Source organism: Mus musculus, chromosome 15, assembly GCF_000001635.26.
Source record: "Mus musculus strain C57BL/6J chromosome 15, GRCm38.p6 C57BL/6J".
In the NCBI taxonomy this organism is placed as follows: domain Eukaryota; kingdom Metazoa; phylum Chordata; class Mammalia; order Rodentia; family Muridae; genus Mus; species Mus musculus.
In genome coordinates this window covers 97,975,285-97,991,393 of record NC_000081.6, presented here as the reverse complement: position 1 = coordinate 97,991,393, position 16,109 = coordinate 97,975,285, and the positions used below count along the sequence as shown (strand labels likewise).

At 55.5% G+C, this 16,109-nt stretch overlaps 1 protein-coding gene across 3 annotated transcripts in view; it reads left to right on the top strand.

The window, feature by feature from the left end:
- Positions 1-15,792, top strand: part of Col2a1 (collagen, type II, alpha 1) — a 29,123-nt gene extending 13,331 nt beyond the window's left edge. For all 3 annotated transcript variants that reach the window (NM_001113515.2, NM_031163.3, XM_006520386.3), the window contains 38 exons: positions 6-50; positions 428-481; positions 2,010-2,108; positions 2,402-2,446; positions 2,534-2,632; positions 2,778-2,831; positions 3,203-3,310; positions 3,673-3,726; positions 3,811-3,909; positions 4,048-4,101; positions 4,554-4,652; positions 5,033-5,086; positions 5,478-5,531; positions 5,778-5,831; positions 6,059-6,112; positions 6,346-6,390; positions 6,576-6,674; positions 6,925-7,032; positions 7,380-7,433; positions 7,689-7,742; positions 8,103-8,156; positions 8,425-8,478; positions 8,758-8,865; positions 9,337-9,390; positions 9,826-9,879; positions 10,508-10,669; positions 10,839-10,946; positions 11,141-11,248; positions 11,466-11,519; positions 11,655-11,762; positions 11,956-12,009; positions 12,122-12,229; positions 12,463-12,516; positions 12,949-13,056; positions 13,385-13,673; positions 14,025-14,212; positions 14,510-14,752; positions 15,208-15,792. In NM_001113515.2, the coding sequence (NP_001106987.2) occupies positions 6-50; positions 428-481; positions 2,010-2,108; positions 2,402-2,446; positions 2,534-2,632; positions 2,778-2,831; positions 3,203-3,310; positions 3,673-3,726; positions 3,811-3,909; positions 4,048-4,101; positions 4,554-4,652; positions 5,033-5,086; positions 5,478-5,531; positions 5,778-5,831; positions 6,059-6,112; positions 6,346-6,390; positions 6,576-6,674; positions 6,925-7,032; positions 7,380-7,433; positions 7,689-7,742; positions 8,103-8,156; positions 8,425-8,478; positions 8,758-8,865; positions 9,337-9,390; positions 9,826-9,879; positions 10,508-10,669; positions 10,839-10,946; positions 11,141-11,248; positions 11,466-11,519; positions 11,655-11,762; positions 11,956-12,009; positions 12,122-12,229; positions 12,463-12,516; positions 12,949-13,056; positions 13,385-13,673; positions 14,025-14,212; positions 14,510-14,752; positions 15,208-15,354 (3,441 nt within the window). In that variant the 3' untranslated portion in view covers positions 15,355-15,792. The remainder of the gene's footprint in view (positions 1-5; positions 51-427; positions 482-2,009; positions 2,109-2,401; positions 2,447-2,533; positions 2,633-2,777; positions 2,832-3,202; positions 3,311-3,672; positions 3,727-3,810; positions 3,910-4,047; positions 4,102-4,553; positions 4,653-5,032; positions 5,087-5,477; positions 5,532-5,777; positions 5,832-6,058; positions 6,113-6,345; positions 6,391-6,575; positions 6,675-6,924; positions 7,033-7,379; positions 7,434-7,688; positions 7,743-8,102; positions 8,157-8,424; positions 8,479-8,757; positions 8,866-9,336; positions 9,391-9,825; positions 9,880-10,507; positions 10,670-10,838; positions 10,947-11,140; positions 11,249-11,465; positions 11,520-11,654; positions 11,763-11,955; positions 12,010-12,121; positions 12,230-12,462; positions 12,517-12,948; positions 13,057-13,384; positions 13,674-14,024; positions 14,213-14,509; positions 14,753-15,207) is intronic.
- Positions 15,793-16,109: the final 317 nt, after the last annotated feature.

The following is a 16,109-nucleotide window of genomic DNA, read 5'->3' as shown; positions in this document are numbered from 1 at the left end:
CACAGGGTGCTCGGGGTAACGATGGCCAGCCAGGCCCCGCTGGACCTCCGGTAAGTTGCTGTCCTTCTTAAGCAGGTGACAGTAGCTGTGCAGCCCTGAAGTCTGTGGGGTTGCCCCTGTACTTTGTGGCAGGAAGGAGGTGGCTCATCCCGTGAGCATGCTGTTGACACTGCAGCCTGACATCCCCTGCTGCCCCTAGCAGTCTCCTCTTTTAAGGAGAGAGGTCAAAGCCCCGTGGCTTCTCACAGACTCAGAAACTCTCCAAGAGGAGCAGGGTGTCTCTCTGGAGGTCTTTGGGGAGAGCAGCCCTGGCAGTTTCTTCTAGCCACAGAGGTGGAAGGAGTGGGAGGTGGGGCGTCTCTCTTTGAGGCCTGGACAGAGTTCACTGACACCCAGCGCTCACCCTCTGTCCCCTTCTTCTCCCCAGGGTCCTGTGGGTCCCGCAGGTGGTCCTGGCTTCCCTGGTGCTCCTGGTGCCAAGGTGAGTGATCTGCTGGTCAAGCTGAGAATCTCAGAGGGTCAGGACACCCAGTCTTCCTGTGGTCCTTGCTAAGGAAGGCTCCTGTTGGCACACATCCCCCCTAGCCTCTCTGTGTGTTTCCAGCATCTCTCTCTGACAGAGTTTGGTTCGGTTGTAGAGGCTGAAGTCCACCTAGTAGTCAAAGATGGGAACCCTCCCCCCCCAGACCCGAGAGAGAGAGAGAGAGAGAGAGAGAGAGAGAGAGAGAGAGAGAGAGAGAGAGAGAGAGAGAGAAGAAGACTAAGGGAGGGGAGGAAGAAGAAAACAAGCCTGGGGGTGGGCAAAAGCTGAGGTACCCAGAAGGAGCTTAAAGGGATAGAGGGGGAGGGGCAGAGGCGAGGCGACTCTTCTGTGCATCCCCTGCCCCTTTCTTATTTCTACTTCACTTGGGGTGCTGGGCTGTTGTTAACCTGGTCCTTCCAGGGATTAATAGAGACCAGCGGGAGGCCAGCCGGCTCAAGGAAAAGCCCCTGTGGCCCGGGAGGGATTCCAGTGTGAACGTCCCTGGGAGTGAGTAAGGAGCCTCCCTGTGTCACTGGCATCAGGTTGCTTTTCTACGCCTGGGGGTTTCCATGGCAACCAGACAGTGTCTGAGGCCCCTGGGAGCCCTGTGAAGGAGACCCATTGTGAAGAGGGACAGCGGAAGGTGAGGGGGGCCTGACCTTTAGAAAATAATAATTACCAAAGTGAAGTAAGAATGCCAGTGTGGAGAAACCTGAGGAGGCTCTGACCTCTCTCCAGGGCAGCAGCCGTCCCCGGAGGAGGCTCCAGTCCAGAGAGCCAGATCACAGAGCTGTGACTTTTAGGAAAAAGAAAGAAGAAAAATAAGAGAGGAAGAGAGAGAGAGAGAGAGAGAGAGAGAGAGAGAGAGAGAGAGAGAGAGAGAGAGAGAGAAGAAAAAGAATTTTTACATGGGGGATAAGGGGCTTCCAGTTAACTTAAAGAAAAGTAGAGCCTGTCTCAGCTTGCTTTCAGCCCTGGCTTCCTGGCACTTCAAACAGGCTGAGGCTCAAGCCTGGAGCAGCTCTGATCACCCAGCAGCCATAAAGAAAGCCACTTCTGAGCTGAGGCTCTGGAGGAGACAGAGTCACCCTTCTGGCTTCTGTTCCTCTGTCAAAGAGAAAACAAAAGGAGGGGAAGGGGGAGTGGAGGCCCATCTGTCCATCATCCCATGGCCCTAAGATGGCAGGTCTCCTAACCCAGGCTTTTCTGCTGGACTGAAGGACCAGCAAGCTGCTTGCTGCTGGAATGCAGTAGGCATCTATCTGTGCAGCTGTGTGTGGGGTCACAGGGCAGGGGTGAGGGTAGAAGAGGCAGGGGTGGGATATCGGCTCTTCATGCTGCTTGGTCAGGTGGGAACAGAAAAGACAGACCCCCATGCATACGCAACTCACTCACAGGAGTGTGAGCACACACAAGAGTCAAGCACACTGGGCCGTGAAGTGCTGCCACCACCACCCCCACTTCAGCCCCCCCACTCTCTTCCCAGGGCGAAGCTGGTCCCACTGGTGCTCGCGGTCCTGAAGGTGCTCAAGGTTCTCGTGGCGAGCCTGGCAATCCTGGGTCCCCTGGGCCTGCAGGTGCTTCTGTAAGTTCATCTCTTTGGCCTGGAAGGCATGGCATGTGTGGCCTTGTCACAAATGTACATGTCACCTGGAGTCCCAGTCACTGGGACCACTAAATGGTCATGCTGGCCAAACACCTCCCCCTGACATCCACGACTGTCTCCCTTCACCCGTAGTCCACCCCATGAGACAGGCAGGAGGGATGCCCCTGAAGCAGACAGCACTTGTCCCTGACCCCTAGACTGGGGCCCAATGGGCCGAATGGTTGGGTTGTTTCTTTGCTGTTTATTTTATCGCTATACCATCTTCTTGTCAGGGTAACCCAGGGACTGATGGTATTCCTGGAGCCAAAGGATCCGCTGTAAGTATTGTCCCTGGGCTGTGTTCCCAAGGTGGCTTAGTCCCTCCTCATCCTCCTCACGTGCCTCTCTTCTGTTCATGCTGACAGGGTGCTCCTGGAATTGCTGGTGCCCCTGGCTTCCCTGGGCCCCGTGGCCCTCCCGGTCCTCAAGGTGCAACTGGTCCCCTTGGCCCCAAAGGTCAGGCGGTAAGAGCCCAAAAAGATTGGCAGGTCCTACCTACAGGCTCCTCTTTTCTGTGCCCTCCTGCTCACCGTAGGAGGCTTCTGGGAGGAGGGTGAGCAGACTCTATGGAGAGAAGCCAGTGCGAGCATATTTCTTTCTTTCACGTAGGGTGAACCTGGCATTGCTGGCTTTAAAGGTGATCAAGGCCCCAAGGGAGAGACTGTGAGTATCTGCCCTCAAGACTTTGTTTTCTTTGCTGTAGCTCTGCCCACAGGTCACCCTTCTGCCCCCGCTGTGCCCCCTCCCCACAGCCACTTCCCATCCCGGGCTCTCTCCTGCTGTCCCTGGAGAAGGGAGTGAAGTAGGGTAGAGAAGACCCTGACACAGCCTCCTCTCCTGGTTCGAATAGCTTGAGTTCCAAGCCATCTCTTCCTCTTGGGCTGTTTCTGGCCCCCAGACCCAATGGCTGACCCTTTAACCCCCTTGGCCAAGCCCCGAAACATTTCCAAGGCCCCTTCCTCTGCACACCAGGCCAGTGCTTTCCCCAAGGCTAGGTGGAAACCTCATCCCACCCCTCTTGTGCTTGTCTTCAGGGACCTGCTGGGCCCCAAGGAGCCCCTGGCCCCGCTGGTGAAGAAGGCAAACGAGGTGCTCGAGGAGAGCCGGGTGGTGCTGGACCAATCGGACCCCCTGGAGAGAGAGTAAGTAGGCAAGGAGCTCCAGCTCACAGGCCCGCTGCTCCGTGGCTCATCCTTTCTTCCACACCCAATGACTTTTCTGGATAACGTGGCTCTTCTCTTCCCCATCCAACACCAGGGTCACAGCATCCTCATGCTGTCTGCACCCTCTGTCCCAAGGGTGGCATAAAACAGTAGCTTCTTCCCAGAGAGGTGGGAGCAGGCCCTGGACGGACATTAGCTTCTCTGACTCACGGGCGGTGTCTACCGCCCCACAGTCACTGTGGTGGGAGGTGGAGGGGACAGACCCCTGGAGCCTGGTGGGACTCCTTCCAGGCATGCTGATGAAAAGCATCCTCATCCCCTGCCTCGTCCCTTCTCCCTAGGGTGCTCCTGGCAACCGTGGATTCCCAGGTCAAGATGGTCTGGCAGGTCCCAAGGTGAGTGGAGGAGGAGAGGCCTGGTCCCTGCCTGTTTCCCTAGTTACAGAGCATCCCATGGACTTCCTGTCTCCTCTGGTATAGGGTGCCCCTGGAGAGCGAGGGCCCAGTGGCTTGACTGGTCCCAAGGGAGCCAACGGTGACCCGGGTCGTCCTGGAGAACCTGGTCTTCCTGGAGCCAGGGTAAGGTGGATACTACACAGACCCCCACACCCTTCCCACCTGCATCCTCTAAGCTGTGCTGCCTGAATTGGAAGATTTGGGGCCTGTCCCCCTCCCCCACCCCGAATAACCTTGGTCTCTTCTCTCTCCCTAACCAAGGGTCTTACCGGTCGCCCTGGTGACGCTGGTCCTCAAGGCAAAGTTGGTCCTTCTGTAAGTCTATTAGCCTGAGTGAGGTTCCTGGGAGGATAAATAAGGGATTATCGTCCAGTAGATGGTGGGAAGAGAGAAGGGAGTTTGGGTGAGGGCAGTCTAGGACTTTGTACATTTTGTGAAGGGGTAAGAGACACATGGTCGGTTTTATGGCCAGATGCGACCTATACTCTGAGCTCTGAAAATCACAAACACACACACACACACACACACACAGCATTTGGACATTTTCCAGGAGGAGGAGTGATGACAAAGATTAGAAGTTCAGGAGAGACTTCTGAGCCAGGAACATCTACCCGTAGCTGGGTCTGTGTGTGGGGTTGGTCAACCCTAGATGCATGTGTATGGCTGGTACCTAGTTCCCTGCCTGCCACACAGCACACACTTAGTAAATAGTGATGGGGAGATACAGCCAGAGGGACTATGTCCTGAGAATGAATCCTGTCTTTCAGGGAGCCCCTGGTGAAGACGGTCGCCCTGGACCTCCTGGTCCTCAGGGAGCTCGTGGGCAGCCTGGCGTCATGGGTTTCCCTGGCCCCAAAGGTGCCAACGTAAGTGACAGTTTGCTCTCTCATCTCCTTCGTCTTTCCCTATATCCTTCGAGGAGAAGGAGCTGGGTCCTGAGCAGAGTTAACCCAGGGTGGGTGACCAGTGGCCTCTCAATGTCATTAAGCTCTGTCCTCCATGTCCTGCAAGGAATGCATGTGACCTGGGGTAAACTTGGGTACCTTAAAACCCTAAGATATCAGCACTGCAACATTACCCATAGAGCCTTGTGCCCCGGAGGCCAGTGACTATAAAAGAAGGGGCTGATGTTCGATGGCACCTTCTCTTGTGCACCACACTGAGGCTTCAGGCCTCAGCTCTCTAGCCTACTACTTCACTCTATCCCAAATCACCCAGCTCATGGTCTTCTCGTCCCTCCCTTCAGGGCGAGCCTGGCAAAGCTGGTGAGAAGGGTCTGGCTGGCGCTCCTGGTCTGAGAGTAAGTGTCCTCCCCACTACCTATGGCTTGTTATTGGTGCAGTGTTAGTGTTGGTGGAATTCCTCACAGAAGCAACGGGGGGGTGGGGAGGACGTTCAAGAGTTGATTCTGTGGATGAGCACATGTTAGATTGTGTCAGGATCCACCCAGACAGTCTATGGCTGCTGGTGGGTTTCAGAGGCAAGGCTGAGGTACAGAGGAAGATGTCTATGTGGAGAAAGACTGAGGCAAATGGTGGACGCACCACGGAAGTTCAGGGAAGGGTGAAAGCGGAGAGCCGTTGCAGACCTTGTTGATCTAAAAACCCCTGACCGAAGGAAAACTACATCTGCTGGTCTCAGATGACGCCACAGACATCAGTCGTTACAACTCCTCCTCCTCTGCCCTGTAGGGTCTTCCTGGAAAAGACGGTGAGACGGGAGCCGCAGGACCCCCCGGCCCCAGTGTGAGTACCTGCTGCTAAAACGAGGGACCTTGGATCCATTTAGTAGGAGAGGTGACAGATGTGGATCTGGGCTGAACTATCCCCAGATGAGAGGACATGCCTAGTGGAGGGAAGTGTGGGTAGATGATGGAGAGCAAGTGGCCTGCCACGTGTTGGTTGGTCAGGGCAGGAAGGCTTCTAATCAACGCCCCGGGGCCTAAGGTTCTTGGAATTCCTGGCTTGGCTCACTTTTTCTTTCTTCTGCAGGGACCTGCTGGTGAACGAGGCGAGCAGGGCGCTCCTGGACCATCAGGGTTCCAGGTAGGTGGCTGGACCAGACTCTCTATGCAATCCCCTCCTATGCCTAGAGCTCTCTGGGCAGGCACTAAGGGTGGCAAGCCCACTCCTCTCATGGGGTATCAGAGGGTGTGGCTCTCCGTGCCTGGCCTTAATAATTCTCTCCTTTGGGTCTGCCTTGTGCTGCGCCCTCCTGGAAGCTGAGGCACCAGACACCCTTCTTTGCTAATCCATGTCCCTCTGGCTTTCAGGGACTTCCTGGCCCTCCCGGTCCCCCAGGTGAAGGTGGAAAGCAAGGTGACCAGGTGAGTTGGGAGCTCTGTGACCTTGTTTAGCTGATGTACAGGAGACAAGGGAAATGGAGTGAATGGAGAGCCCTGTGGAGCCTGGGAATGCCCCAGACCTGATTCCCTGCTCTCCACGGACAAGTCTGAGCCCAGTCCTCCTGTGGACATGCTCAGCCACCATGGGAGGCACGCTCTTGAGTCCAGAGGGAGCAGGCAGCCTTCACTCTTACATCCTTTTTTGTATTCTCTAGGGTATTCCTGGTGAAGCTGGAGCTCCTGGCCTTGTGGGTCCTCGGGTGAGTGTCCTGCTACCCGGCACTGGTATATCCTTGGGCCTGCCTTCATTCATTTTGGCCCATGTCTCCCAACACTGCAGCCCACCTTGGGTTCTTGGGGACCCATATCTCTTCCTGTGGGCCCCTCCCCTGTCTCATCGTCTCCATCACTTTTGCCTGATTTCTGCTTGATGTCTCTTCCACAGGGCGAGCGAGGTTTCCCAGGTGAACGTGGCTCTCCTGGTGCTCAGGGCCTTCAGGGTCCCCGAGGCCTCCCTGGCACTCCTGGTACTGATGGTCCCAAAGTAAGTGAGGCCAAGTCCCGCGGGTGTCTTCTACCTAGCACTAGGGAAGCTCACTGAGGGGTGAGAGGGAGGGGAGGGGGCACGAAAGATGGTGGCTAGGAGGAACTTGCGGGAGGTGGCACTGGGAAGGGGATTTAAGGGGGAAGAGGGGTTTGGGATCCTGGCTTCCCAGGCTGTATACACTGGGGCAGAGAGAGAGAGAGAGAGAGAGATGCCGTTCCCTACAGAGTCCTCTTGTCTGTCATCCTAGGGTGCAGCTGGCCCAGATGGCCCCCCTGGGGCTCAGGGGCCTCCAGGTCTACAGGGAATGCCTGGTGAGAGAGGAGCCGCTGGCATTGCTGGGCCCAAGGGAGACAGAGTAAGTGATGGGTGTCTCTCCCCAACGCCACAACCACCAGGCTTCATACTCTGTCCTTGTACTTCTGAAGATGAGGATCATGGCCATTCTTTGAGAAACTAGGAACCCCTACCCCGAAACCAACCAACCAACCAACCAACCAACCAACCAACCAACCAACCGAACCGCTCTGCCATCATGACCTCCTTCTCCCTGTTTTCTCACCCGTTACCCCTTGTCACCAGCCCAAAGCCCACAGAAAAGACTTCCTAAGGCAGGGACAGGATACCAGAACCTTAGCCAGGCGGGGATGAACTGGCAGTCGCTCCTGATGTACCCACTAAGGTACCCGGTATTCTCTTCTGCAGGGCGATGTTGGCGAGAAAGGCCCAGAGGGAGCTCCTGGGAAGGATGGCGGCCGAGTAAGTAGCTGTTGCTTATAGGACTCAGGAGCTGGGAGACAGACACAGGTGTTCCCACGACCTTTCACACTCAGAAGAGGGGCTGGAAGACGACAGGGGCTTTCCCTTTAGAGCTGGGGCCCAGACATCAGTGGCAGCTCTCAGACCATGGGAGGGTACACCAAAGTCTATTGGGTATGGGGCTCCCAGAATCCCCAAGGAACCCCATGATGCTGGCCTGACTCTCTCCCTTTATCTCCATCTTTCTCCCTCCAGGGTCTGACTGGGCCCATCGGACCCCCAGGCCCAGCAGGGGCCAACGGCGAGAAGGTGAGTTGCAGCTGGCCTTTGTCCCTCTGTCTGACCTTCATCCCTCTGTCCACCTCCCCAGAATGTCTTCCCCTTACCTCCTGCCAGACAGTCAAATTTCACTCATTGGCCATTGCCTACCATGGTGGTGGTAGAAGTATAGGGTGGAGGTCCAGTTAACGTGTGACTTGTGTGGCAGTTGGCCTGGTAGAAGGGTGCCATTGGCCAAGGCCTTGAAGAGATAGATGGGACAGCTGGGACTGGGAAGAAACCTAATGTGGAATGGGGTCTAGGGACCCAGAGTCCTCTTCCCAACATCATGGCTTCCTGGTACACTTGGGTCCTCGGGCCCACTCTAATCCCTACCTTCTTAACTCCTAGGGAGAAGTCGGACCTCCTGGCCCGTCAGGAAGTACCGGAGCTCGAGGTGCCCCGGTGAGTGTGTCTCTCTAAATTAGGCTTTCCCTGGCCCCAGGAGTGAGGAAACCAGCCATGCCCTTCAGGTTAGGGGTGGGAGGAGAGAAGTCATGAAAGGCAGAGGTCACAGGCCCAGGCATGACCAGTGCTCTGACTCCCCGGGACCTAGGCCACTCAGACGCCTTCTCTCTGGGAGGGGTTGAGCATGAGGCTGGGCAGTGGGTTCCCAGTCTGAGGCGAGCACAGAGGCAGGCGACGGACATGACACTTCCTGGTCATCTTACAGGGTGAACGCGGAGAGACCGGGCCACCTGGACCTGCTGGATTCGCTGGCCCTCCTGTGAGTATCTCTGTCTACCTTACTCCCACCCATGTGTGCAGTCTGACTTCACATCCAGAACTCAAGGGCACCTTCTGGTGGGAGAGAGGAGGGGGCGCCAGAGGGCAGTAAAGGGAGAAATGGACTTTCTTCATATTTCTATGGCAACAGAACAGCCCAGTCTTAAACCCAGTTTTCAGGCCCAGGGTAGACGCGTACACATGTACTCCCAGAACCTCTTGGCAGGACCTGGGGTGATCAGCTTGCCTCTCCTTCATCTGTCTCTTCTTCCTATTACAGGGTGCTGATGGCCAGCCTGGTGCCAAGGGTGATCAAGGAGAAGCCGGACAGAAAGGAGATGCTGGTGCCCCCGGCCCACAAGGCCCCTCGGGAGCCCCTGGGCCACAGGTGAGTATTGTTGAGCTCATGAGGCAGAGCCTGCCAGGACAGGAGGAGGACCCTGGGAGGTCATGCAGGCAGAGTCTAATTGGGAGCCTCGTGGGCACCTCGGCTGTGCAGGGACAATGGTGCGTGGGGCACGCAGGTTGGGTATTAGGTCCTCAGCACTGAGTATAGGCTGTGTCCACTGACCTCAGATGGCCAGGACAGGCAGTTGGTATCCTGGGGCAGCAGAGAGAGTGGGTTTCCCAGGAGGGGAGACTTTGGGGTTGTATTTGTAGAAGGCTTACAGAGTCCAGCCCTAGAGTCTTCCGGTGGTGATGCACACAGATCTACCTACGATAGCTTTTGTCTGGGGTCCTAGTGTTGGGAAGCGGTGCTCTGATAGCCCGGTTCTCAGGGGTCCTGCGCTAAGGTTCAGACAGATGTTTACCACTCTCCTCAGGTCCACTAGACCTCATTGTCATCTTCCTTTCACAGGGTCCTACTGGAGTGACTGGTCCTAAGGGAGCCCGAGGTGCCCAAGGTCCCCCGGTGAGTAAATCTCATGTAAAAAGGCGTTGGGCCATGATTTCTGCAGTGGGTTAGTTAGGTTCCGGATTCTCCACCTTCTCTGTGCCCAGCCTTTAACATGCCCAGGCTAAGCCCACATGACTACAGCCTGGCAGGAGAGGCGGCATCTAACTCTGCTGTGTGCGCACAGTCACTTTAGAGTCCTCAGCCCTCAGCTCTGCCACTCAGCTCCCTGAAGGCTAGCCACACCTCTCACCCCGACCCCATGCCTGACTATGTGGCCAGGTGCAGTGTTCATTGTTTTCAAGTGACTCACTTGCTACTTTGTAGTCCTCAACTTTTCTTGATTCCCCAGCTCTGAAACAAGCTCTCTAGTCCTACCAACTTGACTCTGCTCTCTGCTGAGAACCCGAGGTATCCAGGGCCTTTCTCTCACCCACCGCTCTGTGTCCACAGGGAGCCACCGGATTCCCTGGAGCTGCTGGCCGAGTTGGACCCCCAGGTGCTAATGTGAGTACCATTCCAGGTTACTTCTGGCGTGGGAGACCCAGATAGGGTCAGAGGCATTTGGAGCAAACCTCCAAACATAGGGGTCAAAAGAGCTCCCGTATGGCCCTGACTTTTCTCCATTCCTACCAAATTGACCATTGGTAGCTGGGAGCAATGGGGCTTCCTGGCTGGTTTGGACTTGGCATGATGCCCTGCACCTGGGACATATTTCCTAAACCTGTTCAGTGCATCTAGATCTACAATCTGTAAAAGAAGCCCATGAGCCCCAGACCAGATAATGGCGGGCGGAGGGGGGGACTTCAGTGTGAGAAGAGATAAGGAAAAATTCCATCCATCAACACTGAGAGTGGAGGAGGGGCTGCTGCGTGAACAGCAGACTCAAGTCAGAGCGTCAAGGTTGGAGCTGTTTCTGGAGGTATCTGTCATAGAGGATGAAGCTGATCCAGCAGGAAAAGCTCCAAGTGGATGAAGAAAGGCTAAGCAAGGACTATGGAGCCACAGCTAGCTGCTCAGAGCTTTACACAGGGGTGGACCGTGTGGAATGCCTTGGCCCCCAAGGCCACAGTGGCCTCGGTAACTTGGATGAGGAGGACGGCAAGTTACCACTTTCTGTATTTGTTCCTCCTAGGGCAATCCTGGACCCGCCGGTCCCCCTGGTCCTGCTGGAAAAGATGGTCCCAAAGGTGTTCGAGGAGACAGTGGCCCCCCTGGCAGAGCTGGTGACCCCGGTCTTCAAGGTCCTGCAGGAGCTCCTGGCGAGAAAGGAGAACCTGGAGATGATGGTCCCTCTGTACGTCCCCTGCTAGGCCTATGAGTGTCGCCTGAGCTCCTCTAAGCACTAGGAGGAGGGTGCAGGGCTGTGGGGGATTGTAGGAAGGGAGCCGCACAGAATGGACTCAATGGGTGGGAAGAGTCACAGCCAGGCCAAGCCCTGTGTCAGCTCTTTCTTCTTCTCCTAGGGTCTTGATGGTCCTCCAGGTCCCCAGGGGCTGGCTGGTCAAAGGGGCATTGTTGGTCTGCCTGGTCAGCGTGGTGAGAGAGGATTCCCCGGCCTTCCCGGCCCATCGGTGAGTGAAGGATGCTTTTCAGGCTCAAAACTCTTAACTGGGTGTTCTTGCTGCAATGGTACCCTAGGTCTTCCTTTAGCTCAGCACCCTTGGGAGCATCCCTTTGTTGGCTGATTCTGCTGAAGAGGGTGGGGTGGAGCCCTGGCAGGGATGTTTAGCATGTGTGTTCATGGTCCTTGTCTGCATCCTTTCAGGGTGAGCCCGGCAAGCAGGGTGCACCTGGCGCGTCTGGAGACAGAGGTCCTCCTGGTCCTGTGGGGCCTCCTGGCCTGACAGGGCCTGCAGGTGAACCTGGACGAGAGGTGAGCCCTAGGGCTTGGTGTGGCAGGATGATCTTGAGGGAAGGACACCCAGAGAGACCAGGGCTGGGTGTACAAAGAGGAGGGTGGGTGGAAGCTTGGTGGACGTGTTAGCCCCGAAGTCTCAGTTGGGCAGAAGTGCACAGGTCAATGCTTCAGACCAGAGTGGGAGAGTAAACAGAGAGTGGCTCTAAGTGAATCCTCATGTCCCCTTGTCCAGGGCAGCCCTGGTGCTGATGGACCCCCTGGAAGAGATGGTGCAGCTGGAGTCAAGGTAAGTGACTGGCGTCTGTCTGGGATGGGGGTTCCGGGAACTGTGCTGGGCCTAATGAGCCACTCTAGAAACAAAGTATCTCTGCCTGCCTCTTCTGAAACATTCTTTGCTGAATCTGACACTTTGCTCCTACAGGGAGATCGTGGTGAGACTGGAGCACTGGGTGCCCCTGGAGCTCCTGGGCCCCCAGGCTCTCCTGGTCCTGCTGGCCCAACTGGCAAACAAGGAGACAGAGGAGAGGCTGTGAGTATCCTGAGTTTAGGAGTGAAGAGGGTGACCAAGTGGTAGAGAGTGTTCCGTGTTTGCTTTTCCTGTTTTGAGTATCCAGAGGTAGCCCCTGGGTCTGGGGCCTCCTGGGCCTGAGGCAGATGTAGACGAGGGGTTTCATGTCCTGACACTTCATTCCCTGACGCTTTTCTCGATCTCCCCTTAACAGGGTGCACAAGGTCCTATGGGTCCCTCAGGACCTGCTGGAGCCCGTGGGATTGCAGTAAGTATTGGAAAATCCTGTGTGGAGTCCTCCTTGGAAAAGAGACACCAGGTCTCAAATGAGACACATAGTGGACCAGACTTGACCAAATCTGTGACTTTCTCATTCATAGGGCCCTCAAGGCCCCCGAGGTGACAAAGGAGAATCTGGAGAGCAGGGCGAGAGGGGACTGAAGGGACACCGAGGTTTCACTGGACTGCAGGGTCTGCCTGGCCCTCCGGTGGGTGTCACTGCATGTCATTTGTCCATGAGGGGGCTGCCCAAGACCTCCTACTTTTCAGACCCCCTGAGCTTCTCCTGCTACCCAAAAGGCTTAGCATCTTTCTCAGAAGGCACTGGAATCTCTTAGTGGGTACAAGGGGGGGGGGGTGCACGTGACTGTTTCCCATTCTGAAGAAGATGTATTTCTATACCCAGCTGTGTTGACCTCCGCTGTTTTCTTCTTTTCCACAGGGTCCTTCTGGAGATCAGGGTGCTTCTGGCCCTGCTGGTCCTTCTGGCCCTAGAGTAAGTGTGATGGTTTCAGGGGGTGGAATGAGCTTTTCTGCTGGGTGGGCCAAGGCCTCAGCCAGGAGATGATGGATATGAGCATTGATTCTTCAGGGCACCTTGGATTTAGCAGTCCTTCCAGGAGGTAGCCCGAGAAAAGCGGGACTCTCTTGCACTGGCTGTGGCCTAAACATCTGAGGTCACACTGGCTGGAAGACAAGCCTGATAAAATAAGATTTTTATAAACATGACTTAGGAGGGACATGGAACTAACCTGCTAGTCCTTTGGCTAAATGGAGCTGCATTTAGGGAGTGTGGCTGAGGAATGCAGGGATCAGAGACAGAATGGTATGACCAGCACCATGGGGCTGGCCACCCACCTAGCCATAGCTGCTCCACTACACTACTCAGAGGCTATTTTCCTACCATTTCCTCTCTCTTGGCTTATAGGGTCCACCTGGCCCTGTTGGTCCCTCTGGCAAAGATGGCTCTAATGGAATCCCTGGCCCCATCGGGCCTCCAGGTCCCCGTGGACGCTCAGGAGAAACAGGCCCTGTTGTAAGTGTCCTGACCCCACCCCACCCTCCCCCTTCCACCATCGGAGGTATCCCCAGCATTTTATAGGGCCTTTGGAACATCAGCTGGCAACTAATGGGGAAGGCATCCTACAGACTGAGGGCCAGCTGAGGGTCACAGGGCTCATGAGGGGTTCTGGGAAACAGAAGAGCCAGGGAGGCAGTGGGGAAGTTGCTGTGGTTTTCTTGGTCCTGTTGTCCTCTGTCCCCACCAGATGAGCAAGAAGAGGACTAGCATAGTCCCAGCAGATGGGCACAGAGGAGGGCCTTGTCCTGTGATTCCTAGCTGACATCTCTATTTACTGCTTCAGGGTCCCCCTGGAAGTCCCGGTCCTCCTGGCCCTCCAGGTCCTCCTGGTCCTGGCATCGACATGTCAGCCTTTGCTGGCTTAGGGCAGAGAGAGAAGGGCCCCGACCCCATGCAGTACATGCGGGCCGACGAGGCAGACAGTACCTTGAGACAGCACGACGTGGAGGTGGACGCTACACTCAAGTCACTGAACAACCAGATTGAGAGCATCCGCAGCCCCGACGGCTCCCGCAAGAACCCTGCTCGCACTTGCCAAGACCTGAAACTCTGCCACCCCGAGTGGAAGAGCGGTGAGCCTGGAGGGCAGGACCCCTCCCCCAGAGAGGAGAGAGCCAGCCCACCAATATGTCCGCCTTCAGCAGCCAGGAAGACACACCCCATTGTACCGTAGTGCAAAGCGGGGTTAGACCTAGAAAGTTCTGGTGAAGGACCATGACAGAAGTGACTCTGTCCAGCAGGGAAGCTCTGCCTCTCCCTTTTTCCTTGGACCCCTCTTTAGCATTAGGTTTTCCATGCAGATTTCTTTGTTCCCATGCCCTTCTGTCTGGCCCCCACTTAGGCCACATGTAAGCCTCCCCTGACTTGTTTCCCAGTAGGCTGTCTTGCAAAGCATCATGGGATGCTGCCTCTTTTTCCTGCAGGAGACTACTGGATTGATCCCAACCAGGGCTGCACCTTGGACGCCATGAAAGTTTTCTGCAACATGGAGACCGGCGAGACTTGCGTCTACCCCAACCCAGCGACTGTCCCTCGGAAAAACTGGTGGAGCAGCAAGAGCAAGGAAAAGAAACACATCTGGTTTGGAGAGACCATGAACGGTGGCTTCCACGTGAGTGCCCGGTGGTCTAGGCTCAGCTGGTCCCTCCTGAGTGCTCTTCTCTCTCCTCCGATTCTTTAGCTCCTTCTTGGCATCCTCCGCCGGTGTCCCTTTGGGCCTTAGAAGAAAGAAAGAGGAGAAAGTATTTTCCCCATTAGAGCGAGAGAAGATGTCCTCTGAGCTTGCTCCACACCTGCCCCAGGGCCCATCTGATGCTCTGAGCCCCTATCAGATGAATGTACTGTTAGCCTCTGATCCCAGCAGATGCTAGGCCCCTGGTCTCACAACCCTCGCCCCTCTGCCCCACAGTTCAGCTATGGCGATGGCAACCTGGCTCCCAACACCGCTAACGTCCAGATGACTTTCCTCCGTCTACTGTCCACTGAGGGCTCCCAGAACATCACCTACCACTGTAAGAACAGCATCGCCTACCTGGACGAAGCGGCTGGCAACCTCAAGAAGGCCTTGCTCATCCAGGGCTCCAATGATGTAGAGATGAGGGCCGAGGGCAACAGCAGGTTCACATACACTGCCCTGAAGGATGGCTGCACGGTGAGTGGGGCTGAGGTCAGCCTGTGACAAATGTCACTTTCCTGTAGTGAAGGGACTCATTAGAGGCTTGAGTCGTGGGGGCATGTGGGAGACAAGCTGAGAGGCAGGGATGGGGGAGGAGCGTATACCATACTGGCTTGTCCACTTCCTCATTCAGAGGCAATAAAGATGCTGGCAAGCTCACTAACTCTTATAGAAGTATTCGTAGAAACTAGCATAGGAGAGGAGAGGCTATCCCAGGCAGGAAGCCCTCTGTGGGAAGGAGGAAGACAAGTAGAGGAGGGCTCTACCATCAAGGGGACAATTGAAGAGGAGAGGGCTTGGGCAAATGGAGAGAAGTTCTAGCAAGCCACCCAGTGTCGTCCCTACCTTGTGGCTGCTTAGTTTGGGGGTGCTAAGTAGCCAGTCCTTGCTGTAAGGCATCGCCCAAATGACACCTCCCCTTTTCTGCCTAGAAACACACTGGTAAGTGGGGCAAGACCGTCATCGAGTACCGATCACAGAAGACCTCCCGCCTTCCCATTATTGACATCGCACCCATGGACATTGGAGGGGCTGAACAGGAATTTGGTGTGGACATAGGGCCTGTCTGCTTCTTGTAAAACCCCCGAACCCTGAAACAACACAATCCATTGCGAACCCAAAGGACCCAAACACTTTCCAACCGCAGTCACTCCAGGATCTGCACTGAATGGCTGACCTGACCTGATGATACCCAACCGTCCTCCCCTCACAGCCCGGACTGTGCTCCCCTTTCTAAGAGACCTGAACTGGGCAGACTGCAAAATAAAATCTCGGTGTTCTATTTATTTATTGTCTTCCTGTAAGACCTCTGGGTCCAGGCGGAGACAGGAACTATCTGGTGTGAGTCAGACGCCCCCCGAGTGACTGTTCCCAGCCCAGCCAGAAGACCCCTACAGATGCTGGGCGCAGGGACTGCGTGTCCTACACAATGGTGCTATTCTGTGTCAAACACCTCTGTATTTTTTAAAACATCAATTGATATTAAAAACCAAAAAAAAAAAAATCATTGGAAAGGATATGGTGACTTGTGTTTTGTTCTTTGTTTTGTTCTTCCGGTTGTATTTACTAGTCCTTGGTTCTATAAGGCATGCCCAAATATGGTCCCAGGACTGTCTGTGGACCTTACAATCCAGGATGCTGAAGTCACACTGCCTGGTTTGGTGATGTCACTCACACACACAAAAGACCTGCCTCTCTTGTAAACTTGGGCACTTTGTGGAATCCACTGGCGACCAGAAATCAAACAGTATCAGCCTTGTGCTATGGAAGTGAAACACCTGACGTAGGTTACATCATCAGGAAAGCAAGGTTTATTTGGTCTCATGGTTTTGAG